The following is a 13,908-nucleotide window of genomic DNA, read 5'->3' as shown; positions in this document are numbered from 1 at the left end:
TTCGCAGAGCGGTAGCACTACACTTGAGCTTCGCTTCCAGCCGAGCAGCGGAAGGAAGTGCGGGACGGAATTCCCACGCTGGATGGATTAGGCGTGGTCTTACGAGCAGTTGAAACGCAACATCCATTCCTCCGCCTGCCAGCTCACAGCTCTTCCAATGTGTGAGTCTCTGGGCGCCGGGATCATGCGTCTAATGCTGAGCCGACACGCATAATGGATGCTGCCGGGACCCCGCGGACCTCGCAGCGGAAGTATCGCGCTTCAGCCCAAGGAATGAACAGTGGTCCGATATCACTTGTGCATTGCAGCCTCGACCCACCTACCAGAATCTGCCAGTATCTGCCACTCCATACCAGCATTTTGAGGGACTCGTGCTTCAGTTCCACGATGACTCGTGTGTTGAAAGCCAAGCTAGAGAGGCCTGTTGGACATGTCTTAGTAGATGTCTCAAAGATCATGAATGTGCTGGGCCTGCTCGATCGGCATACCGACGCTGCTGCTGATGCGCAACCTCATACGTCGCGAGCAAAGTAAACAAAAAGCCGAGGAACACAATGCTACGGCACGAAGATTGCCAGGAAGACTACGGCATACGTTATCTAGTCCGGGTGTCAGATGGATCCGAGTGGCGAAAGCCGTGGAGAGGAAGCGCGAACAATCGTGGGACCCCTTTCACGATGACGGCGAATTGTGGTCCAAGCTAGCCAGGGACACCTCGAAACCCGACCTGGATTGTCCGCACTGGACGCCATCTACTACTGGGTATCGTAGGCGCCGATCGCTTGACCGCTGCCGCTCGCCAATTCCCACTGACCCTGGCTACAACGCGCGTATTGCTCGCCCCAGGTTGCCAGCCTTTGCTGCCGCTTGACCGTAGGAGTGCGGCCGTACAGTGGGGGGTTGCGGGTGAGAGTTGTCTCGGTAATTGGACAATGGGGACGAGAAGCTGGTGTCGGTATGCGGCTTCTGGAGGCGCGTGTCTGGGGCGGTGCGGTACCGGAGGATATCAACGAGGCCGAGACCAATGGCGACTCGAGCAAGTCTAGATCATGTGCCGTCGCCGGTGTTATGAATCGGAAGCCGCTCGAAGAGGGATTCCACATGGGATGTGGCGTGGCTTGAGTCCAATCGGACGACAACATGGCCGCTCTTTGATATGGACGCGGGGCGATGTTGAAGGTGAATTGGGAGACGTCTCGACAGGGCGCAGCAACTCGGCGTCCGAATCAGAGGGCGGGATGGCGACGGTCAGGCCTTGACGTCAGTGCAGAGATCCGAGCATGTTATGTAGACATGACTGAGCAACCGGGTGAAGGTAGCAGTCGTGTTGGTCGGGGGCAGCTGTCCCAGGAGAATGCGATAGGGTCTGTCGACGATGTCTCTGCACGGTGAAAATGACGGGTACAAGGGCGGCTTGGTGGTGCTGAAGGAGGACGACCAGGCCGTCGAAGAGATTCAGTGGTGACTGAAAGATGCGGAGGGAAGAAGCCCGAAAGTCGAGTCGAGGTGGAGGAAGGGGCGAGTTGTCGTCATAAGGAATCGAAGGTGCGGCACAGTCACGAGCTGCAAGACTTGAGTTGAAAGTCAGGATGATGAAGATGGAGGGCCAAGTCAGGAGGGGTGTCGGATGTCAGGTGTCGGGGGCGGTTCGACTTGGCTGCAGACTCGAAGCCTAGGCCAATATCGCAGCCACCAGCATCTCCAACGGGATCGTGTCTGCTCCGAAGTCTGCGTCGCAAGCAGATGGTGGACCGAAGGGTGAAGCATTCGGGATGCGGTGTCGGCGTCGCTCTGGAGGGATCTGAGGAGGTCAACGGAGGCGTTCTCCAACGTCGTCATACTACCCAAACCTCTGCAGAGTGGATGCCAGTCGCGGAGGCGCAGCGACGGTGGCAGCCGTCGCGAGCCGGATGGATGCTTCAGGTTTCCGAAAGGGATGATGCAGTGCAATGGCTTCCAATAATGTATCGCCATGTCGCAGGCTCGGGAGGGGGGGCATGTGTCGTCGGTGACGTCGGGTTGTACGGCGGTGATAGCCTCGAGGAGGTCGGCGGGGGGCCAGTCGAGGGGGAGATTCAGCGGCTCCCAAGAGTGGAGTACCCTGCTCATCTCTTGGTCAATCAGCGGTGTGGGTTGAATTATCTTACGACCTGCACAGACCTCAAGACCCAATGATTGGTCGGATGTTGTGATGGCGCAGTGGCCTGTGTGGGGCCTCCAGCCTAGAACGAAGCCATCCCATTGGCTGGATCCCTTCCAGTTTCCGTTTCCAAGATGGAGGGAGACACCCTTCGCAGTGCACGTAGCGCTTCAATCGGGCGCGCGCGACGAAGGATTCAATCGGGCATGCGATTAGGGCTTCAATTGAGCGTACAACGAAGTAGCCGGATTATCTGGCGAGTGCGCTGGCGAGTACTCAGCCTGGTGCATTCCCACAACGCAACGCTAGTACTTTAAGAATTGCGTGCACGCACCTGTCCGACCCTACACCCAGGCCACATGGGTCGGCCCATAAAACCACCTGGCTCCGGCGCCATCACATGGCGGACGGGTGCACAGGCCAGGTACTCTCATCAGTATGAGGATGCACGAAAAAAGACAAGTATCCTCTAGCTGTCAATCCAGCAACATGCCAGGGCATCAGTTGGGAACCTGCCGCCATGTACCTTATTGTCGCAAGTCAATCCAAATGCTCATCCCATCATCATCCAATATTTGCGCACCCAGCTCTTCAATTGCATAGCATGATTCCTTGGTGGCAGGGGGAGGTGAGATTCAGTTGTCAGGTTTATGCGGAATTTTGCATAATCTTACTCCGAGGTGTTCATCCTGGGTGCTGAATCCGACTATCTCTTTGTCATCCCGTCACGTGCCTCCAGCCACAGCTGTGCACAGACCAGTGCGGTGGTTCACCATGGCAACAAAGAGGCAAAGGCGTCAACAAAAGACGACTGAAAGATGGCGTGCATCCTTCCAGCGACAACCTCACCCTCACCACCCAAGTTCATGCGCATACAGTCGCTCACCCATCGTCACACTCGCCCACGATGCACAATTTCGAGCCGACTCTTGCCCGCGTGGGCATCGCAATTCGAGACTTGAAAGCAACGAGACCTACAGATACCCAAGCCTTCCTCGAGCGACATTCCATTCAGTATACAACCTCAAGCAACCCCGCCACAACTTCAGAGGCTGCATCCCATCATCCCCCATGGGTCTCATCTCCGCTGAACATCGCGTATCTCGATACTGAAATCGAAAAGCTTGCACCGAAACCAAGCAACGGCGCTCCCAGCACCATCAACCACATCCTCAGGCCCCCTAAAGATGTTCGGCCCTCGGAGGGCGCACCATCGTTCAGCGCGACAGAATGGGCAGAGGCTTTCCGGGACACCGTTAGATGTCTCTCGCGGCAGCTGCCTCGCGGTGGTGAAGGTCCCAATGTGCTGCCGGCCCAAGCATTCGCCCGGCCCCGATTCCCGGATACAAACAGCCCATGGGAGAACCTTCTGGTCATCGGCGCCGACGAGTCGCCCGCGTGGGAGATGATAGCTGTTCTCGAGACTGACCATCATCACGTTGGCTGTCTTGTGGCCGACCAAACACCGCCAGATGAGCACTCACGAGACGAGGTCCTGCGCAGCGAGCTCTTCAGCATGCTTGTCCTCCTTCACTGGCGACTCAACCTGCTCAGGAAGCCTGGCAGTGGCGGCCATGATCCCTCGGTACGTCATCTTCCTGCTGTTTGCTTTCATCAGCAACGAATTGTAGCTAACACGACTCTGGTTCTAGGTTACGGTAGCGACGTTTACGAGAGCCCGCGTTCGCATCAGTCAAGCCTACATCGACTCGTCCGATACCGACAAACCCATTCTTCGAGTCGTCAACCGCTTGGACAAGTCTCTCAGGGATTTGACTGGCGAAAGTGACGCAGCCAGAACATGCTGGCTTGATGTCCTGTCATGGCTCTGCTTCACTCCGACCGAAAGCGACAACATACGGGTAGAAAAGCAAGGGAAATCTGGTCACCGCTGGCAGCTCGAACAGCACGCGAAGGATCGGGTGGTCTCCAGATTGAGCGATTCTTCTGGCACAAGCGACACGGGCAGCAGCGGTAGCAGCAAGCCCCAACATGATGAGGCCGCATCCCCGGCATCATCGGCCCCAGGCTCGCCTCGTATTGACGCGAAAGGAAATCAAGACTGAGAGCTTTCGGCAGTTTCGCATCAGGCTGGTGGTCTTTGATGGGTGGACGTCAATTGCTGGGATTTGGAGACGCTGTGTTGCTCGGAACGAGCGAGTTGTTACGCCTGTGACCACGAGACGACTCGGGGTATGAAGCGGCAGGTGGGTCGGAGTTAAGGCTTTGTGATTCTTGCTTTGGAAGCACATCATGATACCCAGTTTTGAAGGATTGCCTTTGGAGGTTTCGAAATGTTCGTTTACGCCTTTGTACTTTGGTCAGCTAATTCCAGGCAAGGCGACCGACGCTTGCTCTGAGACATGTGCACCATGTTCAGCTCTTTCGGTGTTAGTCGGCATTGTTGCGTCTGCCACAGACAGAGATTACGTAATACGATGCAGGGTTCCGCGCTGGCGATCCAATGTCTGAACAATTTGTTGCTGGCTTAATATTTACGGATAATTACATTAACCCCTCAGTCCCCACGCAACCCCACGATCAAGATCGCGCCAGCAACAAACAGGAAGAACGAACGCCGGCTGCCTATCTCGAGCCTCGTATCTCGGCCATACTCACGGCGACAACACCACGCAGGGCACAACAAGCCCAGGATGCGACTCCCGGACACCGTTCACGCCTGGCAGTGCGAGGTCCGGGCAGAGGGCATCGCAAACGCGAAGCTGGGCGATATCAAAGCTGATGGGCATTTCTCTGGTTCCACGATTCCCCACAGAGCCTTTCTCCAACTCCGCGCTGTCTGGCTTGAGCCGAAGGAGGGCGCAGCTGCTCCAGCCGACCTCGAGACCGCCGGCTTCTTCAACCGCACCGACAGAGATCTGGCCACATCCTGTCTCGACGCGAACCATTCGCGGTTTGGAAACTTCATCGCCACAGTGGAAGCATCTAACCATGACCGACGTCCTCAAGACCCGTTTCCGGTGACTCCATCGCTGGGCAAGGCCAGGCTGGGATCTCCCTCCCAGGCGGACGACCTGGGCATGTTCGGGCCTGCCTTTACGTCGTGGCAGCGGTTGAAGCCCATCGGCAAGACTCAAGGTCCGCCTAAGGGAATGCCGAACTTCACACCGAAAGTCACGATAAGATTTGAATCCACGCTTCAAGAAAACCTCTTGCTGCAGCCGGTATCCCGTTTGGACTTGACCGGAGCCAAGTCGCAGCTGCCACCACAGAATGCAGAGGATCTCATCGAAGACATTTTTGCAAGCATGTCTTTGAGCGAAACCAGTTTCGACATTGACACTCCGTCCAAGCCCCCACGAGGTGGCAGGCCAGGCGCAACAGGTCAACGAGAACAGCCGGTTCCAGCGATGCCAGCGATGGAGGGCGGAGACCCAGCAGAGCCCCCGAACGAGAGGGTGGACGCTGTTCCAGTGCTTGAGCTCGCAGACTCGGATGCGCCTGCGCCCCTCGTTCGCCTCCTCAGGACAGAGTATGAAGTGCAGACGTCCCATTTCTTTGTCACGTATGCCGACACGCTTCTCGGCCACGCCCTCTCGATATCGTTTTCAAACCACCTGTCCATCGTGCCGGAAGAGCAACGGTATGGATTCGGCAAGGCCGCCATCCCGCCCGTCCGAGAAGGGGAGGCAGCCGCGCCGTCATCGTCCGGGACTGGAAAAAAAAGACCGTATCTATTCGTGGCCTGCCCCGATGGTGCCGCCTACGTCAACCTAGGCCCCAGGCTCCGAAAGGCATTTTTGCACTTTGAGCTAAAACCGTTCCGCAGAGATGGGTCAGCGAAAGCATTGAATATTTGCCGTGAGGAGACGGCCGAGATGGCGGCTATTTTTTACCAGGAATACTGTAGCGACCAGGCCGACAAACCGTAAGTCCACATGTCTTGATCTACTTCCTCTCCTGATCCCTCCTTGTCCATGTCAACAAAGAGGCCTCCTCAGCCTTGACAAACACGAGGCGAAGATGATGTGGCTCTGCCCACATCTGTGCATGCATCATTTCCCCACGCGTGTGTCGACCTTGTGTAGATGGTGATGACTGATGATTCGGCGCCGCCAGCTGGATGTAGACCTGAAGAGAAGCCAGTGCGTCGGATGATGTTGTCTCTGGACCAGGATGAGTATTGGCTAATCGTGGCAACCGTCGGGGCGAGGTACCTCGACTACATAAAGAACATGGAAGCGACCGCCGTGACGCCTGGCGATGTAGACATGGTACTAGACGACTTCGTTCAGTTCCAGCCATACGGTCCATTTCGCATGGGAAGCTCTCAAGCCATGGGATACGTGAATCTTGTCGTCACGGCCAGCGCATTGTCCCAGTTGGGAAACACTGAGACGGGACGGAGTTTGCGGAGTCGCCTAAATGTAGATACCGCAGGCTTGCGCTGATGATACAGACAGTCAAGGGGCGCCGTTGCGGGTTCCGGGCAAAACGAGCAGCAGGAGCCGAGAATGGTGGTTGGGCGGTTGGTTGGGTGGTTGAGTGGTTGGAGGATGAGTTGGCCCATGCTTGTTGTGCTTATGTAACGGCCTGATGCAGGTCGAAAAATAATACATCCGTGCACTCGGCCGAATCTGTCGAGTCAGGTCAGGTGACTTGGGGGCGGCGCTCGGCGCCAACGTCCAATTGAACGACTCCGGTGACAATCATCAGGCAGCCATCACACGCTGGCGAACGCGGGGCGGTTGACTCTCAGTGGGGACCACTCAGAACAGGGGTGGCACCACAGGGCAGAAGTACTGTGAGGTACCTTACTGCAGGAGGTGGGTGAGCATTAGCGAGCATTGGCGGCTTACCTAAGGTGGACCTCATGACCTTAACGCCGAAAACATAAGGTTGAGGTACCTGTGGGAGGCACTTCTCAAATGTGGTGCTTGCGCCTTGGGCCTGGGACGAATGCCCTTTGGTACCTGGATCTCTGCGTTCATCATGGCTGGGACTTCGGCCCCGACATCTTCCACACGATTCACCTTGCGAGGAAGGCTTTCACCACACCGCACGACACCATCACTCTCCCCCAGCTACCCCGCAGGCCAGCATAAGGCTCGCTGGCGAAATCGAGCATTACAGCCAAAGCACCAACTCAGAAGATGCGTGCTCCCCCCTTTGTGAGGCGCGCGCTGCCCTTACGTAAGTTACTAGGTGGGGAGACTCATACTATTCTAAGTATAAGCTACGTCACGCAGCGTTTAACTATATCCCTTTATAAGGGATTAAATAACCTTTAGTAATATAATATAGGTATAAATGCCTATACTTCTTAATAATCTAAATATTAATAAGGGATAAGGGAATCTATTCTCTTAGCTACTAATAATATTTTTTATATTAATAAACTAGTATATTCCTTTATAACAGCTCTTATTAATATATAGATTTACACCTTCTATAGTACTTAAAGTTAGTCTTTTTACTTTTAAAGCTTTAGTTTTTTACTTATATATATTTAGCTTTATTTAAAGCTTTTTAAAATATCTAATAGCTTTATAATTATTTTTTATCCAATCAGCGGTGTGGGTCATACTATTTTACGACCTGCACAGACCTCGGGCAAGACCCAAGGAAGGCGGGAAACTACGAGTATGCTGCCTCCTGCCCATCTGGATCTTAGGCGGCACCCAGGCAATAACTGCTCCATCAGGACCTGGATGGACACCTGACACTTGTTCTGGAGCAGATGGCGGGGCACGCGCAGTCACATAAGGTAGGCAGCAAAGGTAGGTACCCACCCGCCTTACCGGGCAAAGTCTGACCGTGTCACAAGGTACCTTCCAGGTGGATACCTTGAGGGCATGGTCATACTTTTGGTGGTCAACGGTCAATGGCAGTCGCTGCCACCCGCAGCGGGGGGGACAAGTGTGCAGGGTGGAGTTGCTGCCCCAGGCAGACAGAGGCATGGTCATACTTTTCAGGCCTAAAAGTATGAGCAAGGGAAGAAAGAGGACGGGCAGGAACAAGAAAGAAGACGGAGTTGTCCCAGTCGCTGCCATCGCCCGGAGGATGCGCGCGTCTTGTGCGGCCTGCACTGGACTCCCGTCGGCGGGAGATCTCTCGGGCGGAGTATCTGCTGTGATATTCCACAGCGTCAGTGTCCCCCGCCTCCCGTCCCGTCACACTGGGCCCCGCCGCGCCACTTTGACCCTTGCAATTAAACACATGTGTGGCTCGCGACTGTTTGTCGTCCAAAATTGCACAACACTCCGCTTCCAAGGTCACTCAACGAGATGGGTTGCACAACAATTCAGGCGGAATGATGGAGGCGGTTTTCACAGATTGTATTCTTCGAGAGGCTGCTAGCTAAGGGAGGGCTGCTGGTGAAGTTTTGAGTCTTGGAAATGACGTCGGGTGTATCTGCGACTCCTGGATGCAAGCTAACCTCGGAAACGACAAACAAAGAAGCCCGACAAACGGCAGCGACGCGTCTCAGAAAATACGGGGTTCGTAGTCGTAGACTTGACTCGGATTGTCGATAGAAACCTCGAGATCAAGCTCGCCCTGTGTGTCATACAGCCGCAACACGACTTGCATTCCGTTCCGCATGAAGACGGCGACTCGGCCCAAGCCGATGCTGTCGACGACGGGGCGTCCGACCCACCAGGGAACGGCCCGTCCCTCCAACACGCGAATGGCTGAAAGCCAAGTACAGACGATCATGGCTGTGGCCTCCGTGGCGCTGCGGTCCATCTGCTCCGCAACTTGGCCAACGGTCAGAGGACCGTATATGGTCTGCAGAAACAAAGCCAGGGCACGCGCCTCATTCTCGGTCCACAACGGGATCTGGAAGGATGGTATTTAGTCAGCGGGGTTGCTTGGAGAGGATGACATGTCGCTTGCTTACGGGATCTGGCTGTGGGGTGCTGACACGAGACTCGCGCTCGGACTCATCTCCGTGGTTGTTGTCCTCGCCGGGTCGACTGGCGACGATGGGAAGGCCGGGGGTTGCCGAATCGAGCAAAGGATCGTCGGGCTCGAGAAGGTCATTGGCCACAACAAATTCGACAAGAGATTGGGCGTCGTGGTCCTCGTTGTCTTCAACAAGCTTGGAGAAGTGGTCGAGAGTCGGAAGCATCATGCTATCGTCACGGTCATCGTCATCCGCCTCCAGATGGATGTGGATTGGAGGGGAGGATGGCGGCTGCACCTGTGCAGTGGTGTGGGGCAGGTCCATCTCGACGTCACGACTGTGATTGTTGTCGGGTGCAGAGTGCTCTTAAAAATCTCAAGTTGAGGGCAGGAAGGAGTGGAGCCGCCCAAGGTCAGCGAGCGCCCGGGCATCCCGTCTACTTTGGCGTGTTTGGGTAAGTTTGGGTAAGGTAGGTACGGAGCAGGTGCCTTACTGGACGGAGACGGAACCTGGAAGGAAGAACGCAGCAGCAGGGCTCTGCTGGAGACACATCCCTGCCTCCGAAAGACGTCCGGGTATCCCATGCGCCGCACCTACCCTAATGGTGACCCTGATAGTGCACCGTAAGGTAGGTACCGATAGGGTGTCCCTGTCCTCAGAACCAATATAGATGGCGCTCCCCCCCCCAGCCCCTGCTGTCTCTGCCCACAATCATGATTCCATGGAATCTGCCCGAATCCACGTCCCAACTTCACCAACGTCCCGACTTCACCAACACCCCAACATCCCAATCACCAACAATCAACTCTTTCCTCCCTTCCAAGTCTTCTTCTTCGACTAACACAAACCTTCCAACAGCGGCCGAGGCGTCAGCCAACGTCAAGTCTTTCTTCCCTTCTAACTTTTCTTCTTCGCATTTTGCCGCCTGGAGGCGCACCTTGTTGACTCAGCCAACGTCAAGTCTTCCTCTTCGACAATGCATCTCTCTCCGGGACGACAAGACGAATTGACCAGACAGCTCCAGGCGGATCCTCAACGACAACTCAAGCGTAAGACAGACGCCAGTGAGATTTCTTCTTACCAGGAAATAGATCCGAAGCGTCCCCGGACAGGAACCCCCCAGTCTATGGCCCCTAAAACTATCACCTTTAACGAAATCTACCAAGATGGAAAGGCCGAGTTCAAGCACACAATCGTTAAGTTCGAAGACCTTGTGCGATAGAGGCTTCTCTGTGAGCCATCCTGGCCCTCGAATATTTCCCCGTGAGAGTCATACGGCAGTCAACAAAATCTACCAAGATGGAAAGGCCGAGTTCAAGCAAGGCTGAGTTCAAGCACACGATCGTCGAGTTCGGGACAGCAAAGAGAAGTTCAAATCCGAAGCGCCCCCGGACAGGAACCCCTCAGTCTACGGCACCCAGGTCGGAAGCCTGCTTACCCTTTCCTTCAGGGTTCCACAGTCGAGAGAGCAAACAACGACAGCTGCCTTTGACATCACCGTCGCAAAGTGTCTCACTCGCACGGATCTCACCACAGTCTGTCCTTGCTTAGGTATAACGTCTGATTGCTTCTTTTCTTCCTTTCTCTCCATCCAACAACAGACAGCTCCAAGCAAACATGGACGAGTACGAATACCTCCAGCTCACCTTCAACCAAATCTTTCTTCCCTTCTAAGTTTTTTTCTTCGCTGTTTGCCGCCTGGAGACGCACCTTGTTGACTGCTGGAACGAAAATCTACCAAGATGCGGCCGAGTTCAAGCACACGATCGTTGAGTTCGAGGATATTTTCTACATTCTGAAGTAAGTGGCAAAAACAAAAGGTCATCGAAAAGAAAACTGACAACTGGCTAGGCTGGCTCCATTGCGAAAAGTCCATGTCGGCAGTCGGCTCAGACATCTTGACTTACGGCCACGGCTTGGAGTATTTCCCCTGTTGGGTCGGCTTTTCGATCTCTCAGAAGGCTGGCGATCGACGGGGCAGTCGAGCGTGTATAGGTTGATGCGGATCTTGGTTCAGAGAATTGGGCCACAGTTGAGAGCGAGCCTGCACGACCTCAGTGTGCTGGGGGCCTAGCCCATGGGGAACGGTAATAAACGAATGGATCCTTCCCTTTACCTCTGTATCCAGGCCGTAGTGTAAAACAAGATGACAGTCGAGTGTTTCTACCGCGCGCCTTAGCCAACCGTTGCACCACTGTGTTTGAAGTTCTGCGTAGACGGCGTTCATGGTTGGTTGGTGTGGAGGGCGCAGCGCCGCTGCCCTGGCGCCCGCCCGGACGGGCGCTCCGCCTTGTCTCCCCGCAGACCCCTTCCTTCGAACCATGTACGTGTGTACTACGCCGTCTCCAGCACAGGAACAGGTAGCCCGGGCTGAACCACTCTTTGCCTAAGATCCCCGCTCGGCGTGACGACACATGCAGATGTATGCCTATACAAATACTTTCCCACAACTGTAGCCTCGCTTGCTTCGGAACACACCACCCCAACCCTCAGCTCCTGTAGCCCATGGTACGCTTCGTTCGACTCTATTATTATCTCTATAGGTACACAGAGCCATTATGTCCGCCTTTAGTCGCGTTGAGTTCGGGCGCCTGACATGAAGCTGGGGCAAAGGCACGAGCTTCGTTCCGCACCCGTCGTGCAGTGTCATGAACGATCCTGACTGTTCGAGGAGTTTCCGCTCTTGCGGGTTCGTAGACAGGAAAAACAGTGAAAGCCTGGCTTGTTCCATGTTGGCGTTACCTCGGTGAAAAACGCAACGTCCTTGCGTTGTGCTACCACGATGGACCCAGAGCATTTCACACGGCGCGTCTACGACGGTTCGGAAGTGAAGGAAGGTCACGCGGTGGTGTCGGTGAGGTTCGAGCCGTTCGGCCCGCGTCACAAGCTGGAGACTGTCACGGTGGAGTCGACCGACGACGATTACTCCTCGGGCTGTAGACACCATGCAGGGTGTTTCGGCTATATGTGTACCGCACCTCAGGGCAACCTCCTTCCTCCCCACGCCTTGTCCGTGAGAGTAGGACCCATAAGTACAGAGTACCTTCAGGCGGCGTCAATGGCGTTCGATCGAGACCCGGACGCGTACAAGGACGCGCTTAAACGTACCAAATACACCCAGCGTGGCCATATGAGAGCGATAATGAGCACGCCTGTGGCCGGCAGCTCAAGGCTTGTGGCTGTGCCGCAAGTGCATCTTCCGCGTAACTATGTGTGCATAGCCAAGGAACTCGCAGAAACGACTGTATTCTGTGTCCACGAAAAAGACACTGATGGAAAGTATACAGGCAAGATGGTGGAGCGATGCCTCCAAGAAGGCGACTACGTAATGCTTGTTCGTCCTCCCTCCCTTACGTGGCTGAGCACACAGCCTATGAAAGTGAGTATATGGGACAGACCCTGCGTAGGCATAAAGCCTGAAGCGTTCACGGGGTTTCACGGTGACTTCGACGGGGACGAGGCCCATTGCTACCCCCTTTCGTCTGAGGGGTCTTTGTGGGAGGCGTCTAACTGGGTTGTGCCAGAACTGAGCAAGTTCAGCGAAGGCAGAAAGATGATGCGCGACCTCGGCCTGAGCCCGGACACAGACATGCCCGAAGACCACGCGTGCTTTGTAGAGTTCACGACTCTGAGCTCCAAGCAGCTGAAGGATGGAGACTGCGGCTTGTACTTTGGAGAGCAGTCAAGAAACCCTAAAGTGTGCGTCCAAGGTACGTCGGACAGATTCAACCGAGCTGGATTTCGTGTCCTAGTCGATACGTGGAACTATGAGTATACTCAGACAGCAGCTGTCTCAGCGCTCTATTGGAGAATTAACGAGGAACGCGAAGGTGGCGGCATCATGCTTTTACAGGTCGGAAGGTGGCAGTCTCTGCGTTCAGACAGCCGAGGGCACGGTGGTCCTTGCAAAGCCGGGTCCGGACCCAGGGTCGCCCTCTTTGAGAGCGGTGATGTTGTAGTGTTCTAAAGCGCAGCAGTCCGCTCTGGATGCTCACAGTGTAGGGTTGTCTGAAAGCAAGAGTTTCAACTTTATAGCCAACATGTTTAGGCCCCCAGAGAGCGTTCAGGCAGGACGCAAGGGGCCAACGTGCTGCATATTTAAGCAGTTATGCTACGCGAAGGCGAAGGCGGCGTCGTCATGATGCGCAAACGTGGATGGCACCCTGATGTGTCTTATAAGCCCTCAAAAGGTAACAGGAGTTAGAGTTGCCAGTGTTGTGGGTGCATATAATCCTCAAATTCTTGAGGAAGTGGCCGCTTCCAAACGTCACTATGTTTGCACGGAGGCGTTTAGATCGGTTATGGGGTTCTATGGCTGCGACTATTCTGAGCCTGAGGTGCATGACCTTGCACATATGTTCTCGTACCAGCTGGAAAAGTCGGAGTACCCCATTACTTCAAGGGAGGGAGCACTCTCAAGAGACATAGGGTGGGTAGATAAAGTTTTCATATGGTAGTTAATAAGGTGCGCCTCTAAGCAGCAAATTGTAAGAAAAGGTTAGAAGGGAAGAAAGATTTAGAACTGACTACAGCAAACTGGGTCACTATATAGAGAGTTTTAATGATAAACCTCAGACTATTACGTGCTTAATGTATCTCTCTAACTTCTCCAACTTAATGTCGAAGCACAATTAATCCATAAATCTCATCAACCTTAGACATATGTCTGAAGTCCCACCAAGGCCACACAGAACAATTATTCAATCATATTCCTCTCTTATGCTTTTCAAAACCTCCTTTGCTATAACATTAGATGCGTCCAAGGGTGATTCCCACATTATGCTTCTTATAGTTCTACCTCTAGTTAACTTATATGCGTAGCATTTAATACCATCTCTAGACGTAATGCTTGAGACGTCCTTCATAGTAACGTTTCTATTTATAACCTATATTAGCATCA

General features: G+C 54.4%; 6 protein-coding genes across 6 annotated transcripts; 3 read left to right on the top strand and 3 right to left on the bottom strand.

The window, feature by feature from the left end:
• Window positions 1–454: 454 nt before the first annotated feature.
• Window positions 455–1,974, bottom strand: CGCA056_v014998 (uncharacterized protein; the record flags this gene model as incomplete). Its single annotated transcript, XM_037330239.1, has 3 exons — window positions 455–560; window positions 1,561–1,801; window positions 1,851–1,974. 3 exons carry the CDS (start codon window positions 1,972–1,974, stop codon window positions 455–457), a joined length of 471 nt encoding a protein of 156 aa, XP_037171383.1.
• Window positions 1,975–3,047: 1,073 nt separating this feature from the next.
• CGCA056_v014997 (uncharacterized protein) lies at window positions 3,048–4,206 on the top strand (the record flags this gene model as incomplete). Its single annotated transcript, XM_037330238.1, has 2 exons — window positions 3,048–3,725; window positions 3,793–4,206. The coding sequence occupies 2 exons, from the start codon at window positions 3,048–3,050 to the stop codon at window positions 4,204–4,206; spliced, it is 1,092 nt and encodes a 363-aa protein (XP_037171380.1).
• A 588-nt stretch (window positions 4,207–4,794) lies between these two features.
• Window positions 4,795–6,033, top strand: CGCA056_v014996 (uncharacterized protein; the record flags this gene model as incomplete). The annotated part of the gene is made up of 1 exon (XM_037330237.1): window positions 4,795–6,033. One exon carries the CDS (start codon window positions 4,795–4,797, stop codon window positions 6,031–6,033), a length of 1,239 nt encoding a protein of 412 aa, XP_037171379.1.
• Window positions 6,034–6,049: 16 nt separating this feature from the next.
• Window positions 6,050–6,415, bottom strand: CGCA056_v014995 (uncharacterized protein; the record flags this gene model as incomplete). Its single annotated transcript, XM_037330236.1, has 2 exons — window positions 6,050–6,267; window positions 6,319–6,415. The coding sequence occupies 2 exons, from the start codon at window positions 6,413–6,415 to the stop codon at window positions 6,050–6,052; spliced, it is 315 nt and encodes a 104-aa protein (XP_037171378.1).
• A 2,172-nt stretch (window positions 6,416–8,587) lies between these two features.
• Window positions 8,588–9,332, bottom strand: CGCA056_v014994 (uncharacterized protein; the record flags this gene model as incomplete). Its single annotated transcript, XM_037330235.1, has 2 exons — window positions 8,588–8,941; window positions 9,003–9,332. 2 exons carry the CDS (start codon window positions 9,330–9,332, stop codon window positions 8,588–8,590), a joined length of 684 nt encoding a protein of 227 aa, XP_037171377.1.
• Window positions 9,333–13,174: 3,842 nt separating this feature from the next.
• Window positions 13,175–13,643, top strand: CGCA056_v014993 (uncharacterized protein; the record flags this gene model as incomplete). The annotated part of the gene is made up of 2 exons (XM_037330234.1): window positions 13,175–13,461; window positions 13,532–13,643. 2 exons carry the CDS (start codon window positions 13,175–13,177, stop codon window positions 13,641–13,643), a joined length of 399 nt encoding a protein of 132 aa, XP_037171376.1.
• Between the last annotated feature and the right edge of the window lie 265 nt (window positions 13,644–13,908).

The sequence above is a fragment of the Colletotrichum aenigma genome (assembly GCF_013390185.1).
Source record: "Colletotrichum aenigma strain Cg56 chromosome Unknown KSG_Cg56_contig12, whole genome shotgun sequence".
Classification (NCBI taxonomy): domain Eukaryota; kingdom Fungi; phylum Ascomycota; class Sordariomycetes; order Glomerellales; family Glomerellaceae; genus Colletotrichum; species Colletotrichum aenigma.
This window is presented reverse-complemented; position numbering and strand designations above follow the sequence as displayed.